Source organism: Halichoeres trimaculatus, unplaced genomic scaffold, assembly GCF_033239565.1.
Source record: "Halichoeres trimaculatus isolate MK-OKI-2021-1 unplaced genomic scaffold, fHalTri1.1 fHalTri1_scaffold_22, whole genome shotgun sequence".
NCBI lineage: Eukaryota > Metazoa > Chordata > Actinopteri > Labriformes > Labridae > Halichoeres > Halichoeres trimaculatus.
The window spans coordinates 23001542-23019616 of record NW_027437200.1 but is presented as its reverse complement, the minus strand read 5'-3'; the positions used below and the strand labels follow the sequence as shown (position 1 = coordinate 23019616).

At 42.2% G+C, this 18075-nt stretch overlaps 2 protein-coding genes across 3 annotated transcripts; one reads left to right on the top strand and one right to left on the bottom strand.

The window, feature by feature from the left end:
• The first annotated feature begins 391 nt into the window (after positions 1 to 391).
• LOC141811115 (voltage-gated potassium channel subunit beta-3-like) lies at positions 392 to 13258 on the top strand. Its single transcript, XM_074699032.1, has 14 exons — positions 392 to 1128; positions 4455 to 4498; positions 4615 to 4652; positions 4834 to 4913; positions 5336 to 5380; positions 5915 to 5959; positions 6048 to 6091; positions 10322 to 10408; positions 10553 to 10638; positions 10768 to 10888; positions 11279 to 11373; positions 11631 to 11751; positions 11843 to 11931; positions 12033 to 13258. The coding sequence occupies exons 1-14, from the start codon at positions 920 to 922 to the stop codon at positions 12123 to 12125; spliced, it is 1197 nt and encodes a 398-aa protein (XP_074555133.1). The 5' UTR covers positions 392 to 919; the 3' UTR covers positions 12126 to 13258.
• Positions 13259 to 14435: 1177 nt separating this feature from the next.
• On the bottom strand, positions 14436 to 17676 carry LOC141811126 (motile sperm domain-containing protein 1-like). Of its 2 annotated transcripts, none has more exons than XM_074699047.1 (6): positions 17590 to 17676; positions 15676 to 15999; positions 15446 to 15521; positions 15101 to 15369; positions 14848 to 15003; positions 14436 to 14744 (listed from the first exon to the last, which is right to left on the bottom strand). In XM_074699047.1, the coding sequence occupies exons 2-6, from the start codon at positions 15905 to 15907 to the stop codon at positions 14716 to 14718; spliced, it is 762 nt and encodes a 253-aa protein (XP_074555148.1). In that variant the 5' UTR covers positions 15908 to 15999; positions 17590 to 17676; the 3' UTR covers positions 14436 to 14715. The 2 variants fall into 2 exon arrangements, with proteins under 2 accessions (XP_074555148.1, XP_074555149.1); XM_074699048.1 differs by having other exon boundaries at positions 15676 to 15996.
• Between the last annotated feature and the right edge of the window lie 399 nt (positions 17677 to 18075).

Below are 18075 nucleotides of genomic sequence, written 5' to 3'. Positions count from 1 at the left end.
GTGTTGACACACCTGTCTTGAGTTTAGGGCCTCAGTGGCCACCATGTAGCACAGCTACTGTGCTCTTCATTCCCGTCCTGACTGAGCGTGTGCAGAGAGGCCATGTAAACACACAGAGCAGCAGTGATGGAGTCCCAGCTCAGAGTGTTACTCCTCAGACTAACGCAGCAGAGCTCACGGTTCGTCCTGCAGGATGTTAAACGCTCACACAAAGTTAAAACTGAAAACACTTTCATGTTTTCTGCACAGAGACAGACAGCTCCGCTCTCTCTCTCTCTCTCTCTCTCTCTGTCTGTAACATGCTCGCTCGTCCAGTGTGCAGCCGACCGAGACAGGAGGGGGAGGGGCTCCCTCCCTCCTCCCTCCTCCTCCTCCTCCTCTCTGTCAGTGGAGTCCAGAGGACGGACGCTTGCCTCTCTTTTGGACATTCACTTCTGTTGATCTTCTCTGCCGCTCTTCCTCCGCCTGATTTCTTCTTCTCTTCTGGACAAACGAGCGCTCTTCATCACGACTGTCACCTTCTTCTTCATCATCATCATCACCTGCACCCCCCTCCATCATCCCAACTACCTCGGCGTCCTCTTCCTCAGGGGCTCAGCAGTGGGACTGTGTCGGGCTGATGACGGGATGCTAGAGACTAACAGAAAGTTGTAGTGTGTGTGTGTGTGTGTGTGTGTGTGTGTGTGTGTGTGTGTGTGTGTGTGTGTGTGTGTGTTTCATGTACTGTGACTCTGATTGGCTGATTGATTTCCACTCGCTGAGACTTAAAGTTAACGTCCCACTCATGAGTTCTTTTCATCATCACCATAGCGACTGGCGACCTTGGCGGCAGCGACCACATGATGCGTTGAGACTTTAAAGCTCAGGATATATATTTCTAAAGAATATATATATAGAGCTTGTTACCGTAGCGACCAGGATGCAGGTGTCCATAGCGTGTAACGTTGGCGGGGGCGGCGGCGGTGGGGGCAGCGAGCACCCACTGAAGGAGCGGCGGACGGCCATGAACACAGGAAACGCCCACACCTGTCAGACTAAGGTCAGGGCGGAGCCTTCAAACAGGCACACCCTGCTAGGCCACGCCCACATGAAGGAGGCCCTTGGTCGCCATAGCAACATGAAGTACAGGTGAGAGGGAGAGAGTGAGAGTGAGTCAGTGTGATGGTCACATGACCACACAGGTGCTCTGTGTTGACTTGGGTCATGTTTCATGTGTGTGTGTGTGTGTGTGTGTGTGTGTGTGTGTGTGTGTGTGTGTGTGTGTGTGTGTGTGTGTGTGTGTATGTGTGTTTGTGTGTCTTTCCATTGCACCTGGTTTTATTGTAAGCAGGTGAGCAGAGAACAAAGGTGAGAAGCTGCAGTAACAAACTGATCAGAGGTATTGATTGGCTCTCAGGTATCGATTACTTCTGTCTGATTGATGTCCTCGTTAAACCCCATCACTCTGAATATTGATGACTCGTTAATTATTAACGTCTGAACTCAGATATTGATACTCGCTGAGAGACTCGGTGATATGGATGACCTGGTTTCGACTCCAATAATATGAAATCTACCTGGATTGATAACGATGACTTCAGCTTCACCTGAGACATGACGATCCTCGACATGAACTGTGACATGAGGATCAGGGACCTGGTCTGTGACCCGGGGACTGGGGACTTAGGCTAAAGCCACTATCCGCACCTTGGATTTGGAATTAACATTTCTAATCTACTTCATCACATCTGGACATGAAAACATCTGACTTGGACTATTATTACTTTGACTTGGACATGGAAACGTATCATTGGGACTTAGACTAAAGCTCAACTTCCTGTGACTTGGACCTGGTCAGAAAAGTTGTTGCATTAACTCCATCAGCTTTGATTCAGTAACTTGAGAGCTGAAATCTCTAATATCTTGGTTATTCTCTAGTGTAGGATTTGTTACTAATCAAGTGAAACCCGGACTTGGACTTGTACAAATAGTCAGTATCAACAGCTTCAACAGTGGGCACTTGGGGAACTGCAGGTTATTTTAGCATAGGGCTCTATGGGGATTGACTCACTGCTGGAGACAGACCTTAGTGGACATTAAGGGAACTGCAGGTAATTTTAACATGGGGCTCTATGGGGATTGACTCACCACTGTAGAAAGACTCTAGAGGACACTGGGGGAATTGCAGCTCATTTAAACATGGGGATCTATGTGGATTGACTCACTGCTGGACACAGACCTCAGTGGACACTAAAGGAACTGCAGGTTATTTTAACATGGGGCTCTATGGGGATTGACTCACTGCTGGAGACAGACCTTAGTGGACATTAAGGGAACTGCAGGTAATTTTAACATGGGGCTCTATGGGGATTGACTCACCACTGTAGAAAGACTCTAGAGGACACTGGGGGAATTGCAGCTCATTTAAACATGGGGATCTATGTGGATTGACTCACTGCTGGACACAGACCTCAGTGGACACTAAAGGAACTGCAGGTTATTTTAACATGGGGCTCTATGGGGATTGACTCACTGCTGGAGACAGACATTAGTGGCCACTCAGGGAACTGCAGTTTATTTTTTAACATGTGGCTTTACGGGGATTGACTCCCTGTTTGAGGCAGACTCTAAAGGACACCTAGGGAACTGCAGATTATTTCAACATAGGGCTCTATGGGAAATGACTCACTGCTGCAGACAGACTCTAGAGGACACTGAGAGAACTGCAGGCTATTTTAACTTGGAGCTCTATGGGAATTGACACACTGCTGGACACAGACCTTTTTGGACACTTAAGGAACTGCAGATTATTTTAACATGGGGCTCTATGGGATTTGACTCACTGCTGGAGACGGACTCTAGAGGACACTGAGGAAACTGCGTTTTATTCAACATGAGGCTCTATAGGGATTGACTCACAGCTGTAGACAGACTCTAGTGGCCACTCAGGAAACTGCAGTTTATTTTAACATGGGGCGATATGGGGATTGACTCAATGCTGGAGACAGACCTTAGTGGACACTTGGGGAACTACAGGCTATTTTAACATGAGGCTCTATGGGGATTGACTCACTGCTGGAGACAGATGCTAGTGGACATTTAGGGAACTGCAGGTTATTTCAACATGAGACTTTCACATCAGCTTCCCTTTTCAAAATCAGAGGTTACTGCTTGGCCAAGGTGAAAAATATAGTATCTGGTCAAACGTGACGACACGGCTTTAAACTGCATCACTTCCTGTTCGCGTCTGTCTGTCTGCTGTATTTTTAGCCTGCGTGTCAAACACTCTGATGATGTGTCTTTGTTCACTTTTCATCCTGTTTTCTGCCGACTTTCACTTTCCTTTTTTGCTTACGGTCTACTTACTGTCTCTCTCTCCCTCACACACACACACACACACACACACACACACACACACACACACACACACACACACACACACACACACACACACACACTAGCACACACAGAGCTTTACTGTAAATATAATCTTCAGAACTCCACAAAAGCATCTGCTCTTATTTTTTCTTGACTTAACTGTGTGTGTGTGTGTGTGTGTGTGTGTGTGTGTGTGTGTGTGTGTGTGTGTGTGTGTGTGTGTGATAATCAGGGGATCAACACACACAGTGACCCATCTTGTCTTAATGACCTCTGCAGAATCACGCAGTAGGAGGTCTTCATGGCTTAATACAGTGTGTGTGTGTGTGTGTGTGTGTGTGTGTGTGTGTGTGTGTGTGTGGCAGATGTTTCATTAGACACTGCTCTAATCACACACAGCTGTTCTGTGATTGGTTCTCAGTGGATTGATTGGATTAGAACTCTATGACATCATCAGACTGAAAAATCATGACCAGCTGTTTGAGCTGATCTGTGATCTGATTGGTCGGAATTTACCTGGTGTCCAGCAGGGGGCGATCATCCGGTTGTCAAATCAGTGTTCGAGTATATCAGTCTGTTATTGTGTGTCAGATTTGGCAGGACAGACTACTGACCAATTGGGAAGAGATGATGTAAGAAGGGGGAGGGGCCAAATCATAAGAAATGCTAACAACTTTTTCTTCAGGGAACATCTCAACATTGTGGTTGTTCCCATTTTGTGTGTTTACATCCGTGACTTAAGCGTGTTCAGGGCGCTCTGTGATGTCATGGAAGGAAAAAATGTAAACGTGAGACTCTGACTTCAGGGGTCAGCTGTTAGACGTGGTCTCCATTAGCCAAAGATTAGCATCTGAGCCTACAGATACACCTCACTAACATGAGTTAGCATTAGCATTAGCATTGGATGATACCTTAGAATAACTTATCAATGTCAGTATTATGACTATGATGTATTGAATCAAACTTTGGGATTCAGGTAAATTAAAAAAAAAATGGTGATGTCATCGTAGCCACGCCCCCTTCTTCTACACCAGCCTTTATTTCACGTTGACGTCACGCTGCTGCATTTATTAACTAAATATTACTGTTTTTTTCAGGAATCTTGGAAAATCTGGACTGAGAGTGTCTTGCCTCGGACTTGGTGAGACACACACACACACATACACACACACACACACACACACAAACACACACACACAGGGTTACTGTACATACTGTGTATACGACACTGTAAACGACGTTTTTCTCTTCAAACAGGAACATGGGTGACATTTGGCTCTCAGATCTCTGATGAGGTACTGTGTGTGTGTGCGTGTGTGTTTGTGTAAGTGTGTGTGTGTGTGTGTGTCACAGTGTGTTTAAATGTGTGCTGAACGCATGAACAAACAATTACATAACCCTTACTAGAGGTTTTTTGCACACATTAATGTGGGTTACTGCCTCTGTGTGTGTGTGTGTGTGTGTGTGTGTGTGTAGATGGCAGAGAGTGTGATGACGGTGGCCTACGACAGTGGAGTGAACTTGTTCGACACAGCAGAGGTTTACGCCTCGGGGAGGTACAGTAGGACCTGTCTTTCTCTATACGAGCGTCTGTCTGCGCCGATTAACGTTTTACATTCAGGGCATGAAAACACACACACACACACACACACACACACACACACACACACACATATAGGAGGAAATATCTGTGTGTGTATGCAGGGGAAGTCAAACATATCTGTCACTGTGGAGGATTTCCTCGCTAACATCTTTCTGTTTAATATGCAACCGTTAATACGCCATCATGGAGTCATGTGGATATAAAACCTGTCTGTCTGCCTGTCTACCTGTCTGTCTGTCTGTCTGTCTGCCTGTCTGTCTGTCTGTCTGCCTGTCTGTCTGTCTGTCTGTCTGTCTGTCTGCCTGTCTGTCTGTCTGTCTGCCTGTCTGTCTGTCTGTCTGTCTGTCTGTCTGCCTGTCTGTCTGTCTGTCTCAGGGCAGAGACGACTCTTGGAAACATCCTGAAGAAGAAAGGATGGAGGTAAGCAGCTGCTCACCTGTCAGGTGGATCAGTGAGACACTCAGCAGGTAGAAACAGGAAGAAGACGTTCACACACAAAAGAGAAGAATCAGCGTCAAACATCACCAGGTGTTTTTAAACCTGACAGACTGTTCTACATGAAGTAAGAAAACAGGATACATAAAAACAGACACAGAAATAAAATTAAACCAACAGCCACTAAAGGATTAAACTTATTAAAGCTTGACGGACGTGTTTCAGTCTAAACTCCGTTTGTCTCGTGTTCTCGGCGTTTCACAGCACCTGAGATGAAAACACGAGCTGCGTCAGCTGCCGGCTCCACATCAGAGTATTTACAGTCGGACTTACAGTCAAACACTGTGATAATTATAAACCCCAAGACGTGACTCAGCACTTTTTCTCCTCGTCCGTCTCCTTCATCATGTCCTTTAATCTTCCCTCCGTCGCCCCCCCCACCATCTCTCACAGTAACTGATGCTGACACCACCTCAGAGCTGCTGCAGTAAATAACTCTCTGTCTCTGTCCCGTACCAGGAGGTCCAGCTACGTGGTCACCACCAAGATCTACTGGGGCGGACAGTGAGTGAGCACACCCCTCACCTGGAGCACGGACGCTTTGTTTTTAACATACGTGTGCGGTGAACTGTGTGTGTTTGTGTGTTTGCAGGGCGGAGACAGAGCGAGGGTTGTCACGGAAACACATCATCGAAGGTAAACAACATTTTAACCTCTCGGTGAAGTTAGTCTAAACATGTTTACTGCTTTAAAAACAAACACGACTCCTCAAACTGCCTCAGGGAAAAACTGAGAGTTTACACTGATGTGGTCAGCAGGTGTAGTCTGAGCAGTCATACGCCCCCTAGTGCTCGGAGGAGTTTTTACATCAATCTCATTTTTTATGTTGTTTGGGGGAGACTGATAAAAACTTCAACTAGAGACAAATTTCTGGAAAAGTGTCATAAAATTAATAAGTCAAGATAGAAATATTCAACTTCTCTAGAAAGTTTGTCTTTATAGATGAAATCAAAGTTTTCTATGGGTGATAAGTTGTTCCAAGCCAAGCCAAACTTTTTTCCGAGAAAGTGATTTTTGATCCTTCATTACAATATTATTGACATTTTTTAGAGAGACATTCAGATTTTAAAAAGTTAAAATAAATTAAATAAAAAAATATATATAGAAAAGACACATTTGTTTATCTTTAAGTTAAATAATATTGGGATCTCCTAGAAAAACAGCCATTGCCACATAAAAACAAGTATTTCTTTGTTTTCGAGATAATTAAATTTTTAAGTATTTTTTTATCATCCCATTTTTAAAAAATTTCTAGAAAAAAATTCTAGATGAGAAGTATCATTGTATTTTTTATTTTCATTTATTTATTTTTATACTACAGCACTTGTCAGGAATTTCCTTAATTAAAACCTTTTCCAGATTTTTTTTTACTTTTCTAGCCCACACTGACTAGGCTGTAAAAATGCAGTTTTTTCTAGAAACAAATATTAGGTATCTAACTATTTTTTTTTTTTGTTTATTGCTGAGTAAGATATTTGAAATTCTCTAGAAAAACAGTCATTGTCACACACAAAAAACAACTATTTCTTTGTTCTGTAGATTTTATATTTTTAAGAATTTTTTAGAATATTTAAATCAAAAATATTTTCAAGATATAAAATTCTAGATGAGGAGTTGCGTTTTTTATTTTTCGTTTTTTATTTATTTTATTTTTTATTTTTTATACTACAGTACTTGTCAGGATATTCGACTTCTTAAATCTTGACAGTTGAATTTCCTTAATTATAACCTTTTCCAGATTTTTTACTTTTCTAGCCCACACTGACTAGGCGGTAAAAATGTAATTTTTCGAGAAATAAATATTGAGTTTTCTGTCTAAAATTTTTTTAATGAATAAAATTCAAAACTTTCCCTAAATCATAGTTAATAATAAACACAATGATTCTAAATACTGATATTAGCTTTTTCTAGAAAATTGCTAATTTTTGTTCCAAACATTTTGTCAGCACTTCAAGCTGAAAATCAGTTTTTTTCTAGAGTAATAAGTGGTTAGTTCTGGAAATTCTCCTCTCCAAAGTGCAGTTTTTATTTTCTAGGTTTTTTCTTTTCTTTTTTTTTTGTGATGGATATTGATGTTTTTTTCTTTTCTCTAGACTTTACTTTTCTAGATAACTGTGTTCAACTAATTTGAGGGTTCAGTTCACAGAAACCATCATTCTTCTTCATTTTTTTGTAGCTAACGTTATCCACTTTGAGCTTTTCTAGATTAAAATGTCTTTCTCTGGATCATCATGTTTCGTTGCACAGTGTTTGAATTCTCTGTGGCTTCTTTTCTTTTTTAAAAAACATGAAAATGTTAATTCCCGGTCGTGTTTGGATCTTTTTTGTCCTGAAGATTAAAAACGACGTGAACTGGATCAGTCACTGAGCTCCAGCGCCGCTCGCCTTCTCGCTCGCTTCTGATTCTGCAGCCTCAGATCTCCAGACTGACTTTAATACAGACACTCACAGAGCACCCAGTGATTAGACACACACTAATTACACACACACACACACACACACACACACACACACTCACACAGTCTCGGTCAGTGTCCTCTGTCGGTTGTCGGAGGTCGTCGGGGCTTTAAGAGGCTCAGTCACACCAAGACTGGATTAGGAGTGGAACACACTCACACTGTGTTACACACACAATACACAGAGGCACACACACATACACACACACACACACACACACACACACACACACACACCCACACACACACACACACACACACAGATGAGCGTGCAGCATCAATCATCCGTCCTGCTGGAAGCTGCTAACAGCTCTGTTGACTTAAATCATTCTGAGAAACGCTAAACGCTAAATTTAAACCACAAAGAGTCTGATGGAGCAGAGCGTCCCGCACACACACACACACACGCACACACACACACACACACACACACACACACACACACTCAGCTCCTTCATTATTTCCTGCTCAAACCTTCACTCTGAAGGTTTTTTGGATCACAGACTTCACGTCACTGACTCTGAAGCTCAGACTCGTGGAGCTCCCCCTGCTGGCCGTCTGAGGTGATAAGCCCCGCCTCCTCTGTGTGAGCTCTTCTGCTGTCTCCTGCAGTGAGTCAGAGTGTGTGATGCTGCTGACGTGTGAACACTAACATGTATGGAGTCCACACATGTTGTGTAAACAGAGTCACGTCTTCGCCGCCGCTGTGATGCGTTCGGGGTCAGTCGTTTTAATCTCCTGCTCTTACTGCGAGGCGTCCTTCGCCGTCCGGGTGACAGAGCTGTCAGCACAACAGAAACCTTCAGCTCAACAAACAAACCAACAACTATATTTAGCTGAATGCAGCAAACACACACACACACACACACACACACACACACACACACACACACGCTCACACACAGATGGAGGTTCCTGTCAGCAGATTTTTTACAGAAAATGTTTTGAAACAAACAGAAACGCAGAGTTTCAGAGTGTTTCATGTTCAGCTCCTGAAGAAACACACAAACTGTTGTTTACAAACTTCAGACTAAACAACAAACACAACGCTGAGCTCACGTTCATCCGTCTCTGAGCTCGTCCTGACTCTGTCACCGGTCGTTAACTTCCTCTGCGTCAGGTTAACGTCATCGTTTACTTTGAGCACAGCTGTCACTGGATGTTGTTTGTTTCTCTGTGACCGTTGTTTGTCCGTCTGTAGTTCTTCTTTGTCTATTTTGTGTTGTCATTTGTCTCTTTTTGGGTTGTTTGGTTATTTTTTTTCGTTGTTTATCTCTTTTGGCAGGTCGTTTTTGCCTCTGTTTTTGGTTATCTCTTTGTTGTTGTTGTTGTTTTTCTGCTTGTTTTGGATGTAGTTTGTTTTTTCTGTAGTTTTTTGTCTCTTTATTGTTGTTGTTTATCTTTTTGGTGGTTCTGTCTCTTTGTTGTGGTTTGTTCTGTTGTTTACTATTTCCTTTTGGTTGTTTTTGATTTTGTTGTTTTTGCTTTTATTTTGTTTTCTTTTTGTTGGTTATTTGTTTTTGGACATAGTTTGTTGTTGTTGCTGTTGTTTATTTTTTATGATAACTCTGTCTCTTGTCGGATCGCTGTTTGCCTCTTTTTTGTTAACCTGTGGTTGTTGTTTTTCTCTGATGTGTTGTAGTCTCTTTTGGGTTTTTTTTGTCTCATCGCTTTTGTTTTTATCCTTTTTTCTGTTGTTTGTCTTTTTGTTCTTGTTATTTGTTTGTTAGACGTTGTTTTGTCTCTTCTTTGTTGTTGTTGTTGTTTTTACCTCTTTATGTTTGTTTTTCTTTTTGTATTTTTTGTTGTCTGTAGTTTGTTTAATTGTTTTTTTCTAAATCATTTTAGGTATTAAAGTGTTTCCCAACTGTTTTTTTAAACTTAAAAATATCTTTTTATGTTCTCTTGTAGTTTTTTGTGTTTTTGAATTTTTTTGTATTTTTTGGGGTATTTTTTTGTATTTTTTGTATTTTTGAATTTTTTTGTATTTTTTGTATTTTTGAATTTTTTTGTATTTTTTGTAGTTCTTGCAGTTTTTTATAGTATTTGTAGTTTTATCTTTCTGGAGTTCGTGGAGTCATTGTTTCGCTGTAGTTTTGGGTCAGGTTTCTCTTTATATGATGATCTTTGAAACTTTATTGCTTTAACGAAGGATTAATGAGCCTCATATTCAGACCTGAAGCTGAAGCTCAGTCTGGTCAAGGTTTTTTTTTTGTAACTACGGAAGCCCTTGAGGCCAGAAAGGACAGAGTGACTGACAGACGTGACTGACAGCTGCGGTTTGTGTTTTCAGGTGTTGGACTCCTGTCCTTCAGGGCTGAAAATAAAACGACTGTATTATTGTTTCATTACACTGGCTTTGTGCACACACACGTGTGTTTGTGTGTGTGTGTGTGTGTGTGTGTTGCAGGTCTGCGAGGATCTCTGTCCAGGTTGCAGTTGGACTACGTGGACATCGTCTTCGCTAACAGGAGCGACATCAACGCTCCGATGGAGGGTCAGACTCAGTCTTCTGTCCTTTCTTTAATCAGATCCAGACTCTGAGACTCAGTTAATGTGTGTGTGTGTGTGTGTGTGTGTGTGTGTGTGTGTGTGTGTGTGTGTGTGTGTGTGTGTGTGTGTGTGTGTGTGTGTGTCTCAGAGGTGGTTCGGGCCATGACCTTTGTGATCGATCAGGGGATGGCCATGTACTGGGGGACGTCCCGCTGGAACGCGGTGGAGATTATGGTACAGAAACAGAATATTTAAAGAAGACATCAGTAAACGCCCTGCAGATAAACTCACAGCTGTGTGTGTGTGTGTGTGTGTGTGTGTGTGTGTGTGTGTGTGTGTGTGTGTGTCCTGCTCGGCCTGTAGGAGGCGTACTCTATAGCTCGACAGTTTAACCTGGTTCCTCCGGTGTGTGAGCAGGCGGAGTATCATTACTTCCAGAGGGACAAGGTGGAGCTTCACCTTCCTGAACTCTACCACAAGATCGGTACACACACACACACACACACACACACACACACACACACACACACACACACACACACACACACACACACACGTATAGTGCATTTTGTGGTGTCTTCTTTCCTTTAGCTTAGCATGTCACCAAACAAGCTCCTAAAGAACCAGTATCCTTTATTTAATGAAGCTAGGCTAACCATTTGTTTCAGATCAGCCATGCTAGCTATGCTAAGCTAACACATCATGACCCTGAACTCAGGATTTAATGTGGTACTGTCTCTTTAAATGATGCGGGGCAGTTGTGTAGACGGTCAGACCCAGCTGAGGTCTGCAGGGACAGCAGCTGTTCAGGTCCAGGTCTAAATTTAGACCAGGTCTCTGAGGTGGTTCAACATGCGACCCGTGTCCCCCTCAGGTGTCGGAGCCATGACCTGGTCCCCGTTAGCCTGCGGCCTGCTGACAGGGAAGTACAACGAAGGGGTCCCCGAGAGCTCCAGAGCCGCGATGAAGGTCCCCACACACACACACACACACACACACACACACACACACACACACACACACACACACACACACACACACACACACACATACACTTAACACTACGTCCAATAATCAGTGGAGCACAAACACCATCCATCTACAACTCTGGCCTGCAGGATGAAAGACCATCTGTTACCGTGGTGATCAATACGCATCGTGTGTGTGTGTGTGTGTGTGTGTGTGTGTGTGTGTGTGTGTGTGTGTGTGTGTGTGTGTGTGTACAGGGCTATGCGTGGCTGAAGGAGCGTCTCTGCAGTGATGAAGGGAAGAAGCAGCTCAGTAAAATCAAAGAGCTCCACCTGCTGGCCGACAAGCTGAAGTGCACGGCTGCTCAGCTGGCTATAGGTACACCACCTGTGTGTGTGTGTGTGTGTGTGTGTGTGTGTGTGTGTGTGTGTGAAGCTCTCGTTTCCTCACCTGCCTGTCCGTCTCTCAGCGTGGTGTCTCCGCAGCGAGGGCGTCAGCTCGGTTCTCCTCGGCGTCTCAAACACGGATCAGCTGTTGGAGAACCTCGGCTCCGTCAGGGTAACGTGCTGTAACTTCTCCATACTGACCCAATGGCGAGGAACGCCAGTGATGGATGAAAGCCTCTGATTGGTCAAATGACCCCTGTCTCTGTCCCTCAGGTCCTCACTCAGCTGACTCCGCCCCTCATCGCTGAGATGGACACGTTGCTCGGCAACAGGCCACGAAGCGGCAAGAAGGAGCCGAGGAGCTGAGGAGTAAAAACTTGACTCGGACTCTCAAAAAACCAAGATGGCGGACAGGAAGGACTCCCTCTGAGGAGCAGTTAATAATATTTATCCTTCAGTCGTGGAGACGAGCTCTGCACACGCTCAGATATATACCAGAAGTATTTATTCTTATATTACTCTGACAGCGAGGGGGCGGAGCCTCGCTCTGCAGGTTGTTTCAGCCTGATCCCTGATTAGATTTCACTCCTGATGAACATCATGACTCAGCTGCTCTTCCTGTACGAGGCCCCGCCCCTTCCTGTGTCCTCTGACTGTACTGCAGTATATTAACCTGTATATTTAGGAGTATATTTAGAGTATAAATCTATATTTTATGAATGTAGCTCCTGTAGACTTCAGATAGAGAAGATTTTTAACTCAGTGATGCTCAACCTGAGGGGCCGGGACCTCTCAGAGGTCGAACCATGGGTCATTTACTGTTTCTGTGACTTTGAAATATACACACATGGAGAAATAGATGATTATTTATAGTGAAACCCAGAATTTTTCCATCTTCAAGTTTTGATTTGAAAATGTTTCATCCGTAATCGTCTCCACTCAGAAATACAGCAGACTGTGTAAAGCAGGTTTTGGTCGGATTAACCCTTTAAAACTCGTCTCACCATCAGGTTGACTTCACTTGATGAAACCATGTGACTGTTGTCATGACGACCAGGTGGAGTCTGGTCGGTCTCCTGGTTTCATTGAGTTTCCTCGTGAGCTGTTTAACCCTCTCTGCTCCTCAGTGTAAACCACACGACTGCAGAATGCTAATAAAGTTATTCAACCACAGAAAACAAGACAGGAAGCTGCGTCAATGTTTACATGATGAGGTGTTTTTACCATGAAACTTTAACCCTTTAACAACATGAAGCAGATTACTGTGAAACTGTAAAGGTTCTCTCTTTAGGTTCTAGGTTAAAAAGAAGATAAACTTAAAAAAACTTCAACAGTGAAGCTAAGACTGTAAAAAAAACATAATCAGAAAAGCTTTGAATTTGAACAAACTTGACTGTGAAACTTTGACTATGCTAGGTACAATAACTGTGTAACTTATACGTATATAAAGAATTCTACACAATAAAACTTTGAACACATGGAGAATTGCGCTTGATAAAAGGGCCTTCAAATGTGAAGATTTGACTGTAAAAGCTCTTTAACTGTAAAACTATGACTATACCAAGTACTTAAACTGTGAAACTACAACTATATAAAGTAAATTAACCTTAAACTTTGTTGATATAAAGAATTGAAAGTATGAAACTACAATAATGTAAAGTTCTACAGTTTACAGTTTTATTTAAAACTGAAAAAAATTGTAGTCTAGTACAAAAACTAAAAAACTCTGACCATATAAAGTTCTTTATCTGTGAAACTATGAGTATGAAATGACAACTAACTGTAAAACTTTGACCATATGATGTAAATTAACTGTAAAAATATATAAATATAACAATAACATCACCTTTAAACTTTGAATGCATAAAATACATCAACTGACATATTGTACATTAACTGTGAAACTACGATTATATAACTCATAAACTTTGAGAACATTGTGTATTTTACCTGTACAATTACAAATATATAAATTACATAACTTTAAAACTTAAGATATATCAATATATACTCAAAAACTTTGTCTATATAAATAATTTTAACTGTGAAACTGCAACTATGTACAGTTACTTTGAAACTGTAAATATATATTTATTACATTAACTGTGAAACTCCAACAATAAAATGTTTACTCACCATGACACTTTAGTTATATAATCAACATTAACTGTGAAACTATGACTATAGAAAGTGCTTCATCTTTAAAACTTTGACAATATTATGTATTTTACCAATGCAATTACAAATATATAAAGTACATCATACTTAAAACTTTAGATATATCAAATATATACATGTAAAACTTTGTCAATATAAATTACTTTAACTATGAAACTGCAACTATGTACATTAACTTTGAAACTGTATATATATATTTAGTATATTACCTGAAAACTTCAGCAATAACATGTTAACTAACCATGACACTTTAGTTGTACAATCAACATTAACTGTGAAACTATGACTACAGGATGTGCATCAACCATCAAACTTAGACTATATACAGTACATTTACTTTAAAACTTTGAAAATATTTATTTACTGTGAAACTATGACTCTATGAAGTACTCCAGTTATAATAAGATGATATTGTTGGACATGCTTCTTTTTCTAAGCTAAGCTAAGGTCGGCTAAGCTAACCAGCTGCTGTTCTCTTAAAGTAAAAAAAAAAAAAACACACCACCAGAGTCGAGGTCAGACATAATTTATTCAAATTAAAAACTAAAACATAAAATCAGGAGCATTCATTCATTTCCATCTTCAGGCTCTGTTTGTCCCGTTTCCAGTTTTAAATAAAGTTTTAATCCAGCACTTTTTAACCTCCTCTGTAACAACATTCATGTGTGTGTCTGGGTGTGTGTGTGTGTGTGTGTGTTAAGTCCATGAAGACAGTCTGTATGAGTTTGAAAGGACAACGCTGGGGTCAAAGGTTACCGGGCCATGGCCATCACTGTGGTTACCGTAGAAACACCATGGTCAGCAGACCTGACGGAGACAGGACCAGAAAGTGAAACCAAACTGCTGCTTCCCCCCCACGCCTCTTTGTTTAAGATGAAACACTCTGTAAGTGTGTATGTGTGTGTGTTACCCAGTGTGTAAGCGCAGACCAGCTTCTGATTGGTGGAGACGTGGACACAACGTGGAACCATAGAGTTGCTCTCGTTGTGGAGGGGGAGCATCAACACAGCGACACACAGCACCGCCACAGATACACACACCACCCACTGAGACACACTGCGCACAGCTACACACACACACACACACACACACAGGGGGAAGGTTTGACAAACGTTAGCAAAGCATTAAAAACTACAAATCCCAGAATGCTTTGGATGTCTCACCTGTGCAGGTAGGCAGCTGCAGGTTTGTGTTTGTGGGCACCAGCAGAGGAGACAGAGGAGTGTGAGGAGCCAGCGTCCTCTTCTTCTTCCTCCTCCTCTCCTCCTCTTCCTCCCCCACTCCTCCTCCTCCTCCTCCTCCTCCCTCCTCGCTGCCTCTCAGCTCCGCCCAGATCTCCCGTCCTCCCACCTGGCCTCCTCCCCTCACCTCCAGGCGGAAGCAGTCCCTGCGGCCCCAGTGACGGGGGGAGACGTCCAGGTGGCGCACCACCCTGCCAGAGAGAGGACATGTGGCGGTGTTAACAGAGCGCCGTGAGGTCGCAGCGGCGGGATTTTCAGAGGACTCACAGGTCGACGCAGGATTTGGCTCTGACGCTGCCCTCTGACTCCACCACTCTGTAGAGAGACGGAGCCGTGCAGAACACTGAGCAGACGGAGAGACAGAGAGAGAGGGTGTTATCCTCTGCAGAGCCAGCAGGGGGCAAGCTATCACAGGCTGAGACAGTCAATACAGACAGACAGGTGAGCAGACAGACAGGTGAGCAGACAGACAGGTGAGCAGACAGACAGGTACTGACTCTTGAAGCTCAGGTTGAAGTTGTAGGGGTTGTACAGCGTCAACACTCTGCGGTGCGAGCTCGTCTCTGCAGAGTGGAACAGCAGCTCGGACGGGAACAGGAAGACAGGCAGCGGGGACCCTCCGCCCGCCTCACCTCCCGTCTCACCCCTCTCTGCCTGTCTCACCCCCGCCTGGCCCCTGTCCCCTCTCCCACCCTGCCCCTGCCCGTCATGGCTGTTCTTCCGCCTCATTGGTCCGTCCTGTGTGGCGTCCCACACGCAGCCATGATTCGAGCGCTGTCATTGGACACTGCGGCAGTGTGATGTCACAGCATCTCCACCTGCTGCAGGAAAAGGAAACAAATAATTCTGAGTTAAATGAAAAAAAAAAAAAAAGGTTAACAGAATTTAAAGGAATCACAAAAAACTGCTGAATCATGAACTTTGGAAAACTTGCTTGCTGCTGCTGGTTTTCTGAAGTCCAGAGTCAAAACAGACATTTAACAGAAAATCTAAGAACACTTTATCAGGGTATCTGCTAAAATCCTGAGGTTGATTTCAATACCTTTTTAAGACTTTTTCAAAAACCTTTAAAAAAGTTTTAAGACTTAATCGCAACTTTCAGTTGTTGTTGGCATTCACTTTTTAACAGTTGTAGTTTAAGCTAAGGAGGAATAAAGCTTGAAAGAACAAATGAAACTAAAGGCAGGTTTATCCACACTCCCACAACAAGAAACAGCAGTTATTCGAGGCCAACTCGCTGAAGAAAATGAGAAATTATTCAATTATTTTTAAAAATTAAGGACATGTGCCGGAGATTGTGTGATTTGCTTTAATGTTGTATTTAATTTCTCTTTATGAAATTAGAAATGACGTTAATTTATAGCTGGTGTTTATACCACTCACAATCCTTATTGTTGTATTTTATTGTAACTAGAGTCTTTATGTTTTTTTGAATTCTATTCTTTTTTATTGTTGTATTTTTCTACTGACTCCATCGATTTCTGCTGTTAACACAACATTTTTCCAGTTTCGGCTCAATAAAGTAACTCTATTCTTTTCTATTCTATTCTATTTTAGAACTTTATCAGCTGATTGTTTAACGTCCGAATCAGGGGACAGTTGCAAGAAGAAAAATAAATATTCATGGATATTTTTGGGGTCAAAGCTTGAATACCTATGAAACTTAATACCTCATAAAACCACAATTGAGACTTTTTAATACTTTTTAAGGGCCTTAATTTTCCCAAAATTAATTTATCAACTTTTAATACTTTTTAAGACACTCTGTTCATGCTTCCTTCTGCTGACAAGCTTTATAAAGACGCAGACTTCCTTCTCCAGTGGGACCTGGCTCCTGCCCACATCGCCAAAACTTTCACCAAGTGAAACCATGATATTACTGTTTTATAAACACTAAAAATAAGCTTTCAAATGTTTGACTTTGCATGAATAAACAAATGAACAAATTAAGCTTTTACCATCTCGAGATATTATGTTTTGTTTTATATGAACCTCAATTTAAAAGACTTACATCAGCAGCTTCATTCGATGATTATTATTATTATCACATTATATTCATCCTACAGACAGAGCAGATGTTCCCCTGCTCACTCGGCTTGTTTCTGTTTAATCCCCAGCTTTAATCGATCTCTTTTAAAGTCTCCTTTCTTCATGTTATCTCCCCGTCTCAGTAATAAGCTCATAAACTGATCAGCAGCGGACTGACGTCTGCTAACTTTACTGTTTTGTAGCTTAGCGCTGTTAGCCGAGGCTAGCTGCTCCGTCACAGCAGCCTGACGAAAACCGTCAAATACCAGGAACATGACGAAACGTCAAAGGCACCGAGGGTGATAAAAGGTCCTAAACTATCGTTAAAAACCGCTTATACTCCAGTAAAATCAGGGAGATTTGACAGTTTCGTGTCTACTCACCGCTGGCTGTCTCTACTTCCTCAGCAAGCTGTTGCTGTGACAGGTCCCGCCCACTGTGGGGCTGTGAACCAATCAGTGTAAAGACAGGCTGATGTGCTTACTGCTATTGGATATCAGTCCAGCCTTTCATTCCTCCTGTTTTTAAGAGAATGACAGGTGAAATACGACTTCGAAGCTCTAAAATTTTTTTAAAAATGACCAGATGTGAAATTCTGTATTAACATATTCCTTTAAATTAATAGGATTTTTCTTTTTGTTATTTGTCACTCTTTTTTCCTCGTATCAATCGTTTCGTTTCTCTGGTTAGGTGATTTTTTTTTTAAAAGAATCTCCTAAGAATACATTAAAATACCCTTTTACCGCTCCTCCATTTGGATAAATTGCCAGGAGATGGTAATATGAGTGATGTAAAGGAAATGATTTTTATTTGTGTGCCACAGAACTGAGTTCAATTTCAACATCGTTTTAGTGCGTTAAATTTATTTA

Coding starts and splice junctions, on each gene's coding strand:
- LOC141811115 (XM_074699032.1), top strand. CDS start 920: ATGCAGGTGTCCATAGCGTGTAACGTTGGCGGGGGCGGCGGCGGTGGG. Junction 10,409..10,552: donor CATCAACGCTCCGATGGAGG/GTCAGACTCAGT, acceptor TGTGTGTCTCAG/AGGTGGTTCGGGCCATGACC. Junction 10,889..11,278: donor TGAACTCTACCACAAGATCG/GTACACACACAC, acceptor TGTCCCCCTCAG/GTGTCGGAGCCATGACCTGG.
- LOC141811126 (XM_074699047.1), bottom strand. CDS start 15,907: ATGAGGCGGAAGAACAGCCATGACGGGCAGGGGCAGGGTGGGAGAGGG. Junction 15,522..15,675: donor CTTCAACCTGAGCTTCAAGA/GTCAGTACCTGT, acceptor CCGTCTGCTCAG/TGTTCTGCACGGCTCCGTCT. Junction 14,745..14,847: donor GGTCTGCGCTTACACACTGG/GTAACACACACA, acceptor TGTCTCCGTCAG/GTCTGCTGACCATGGTGTTT.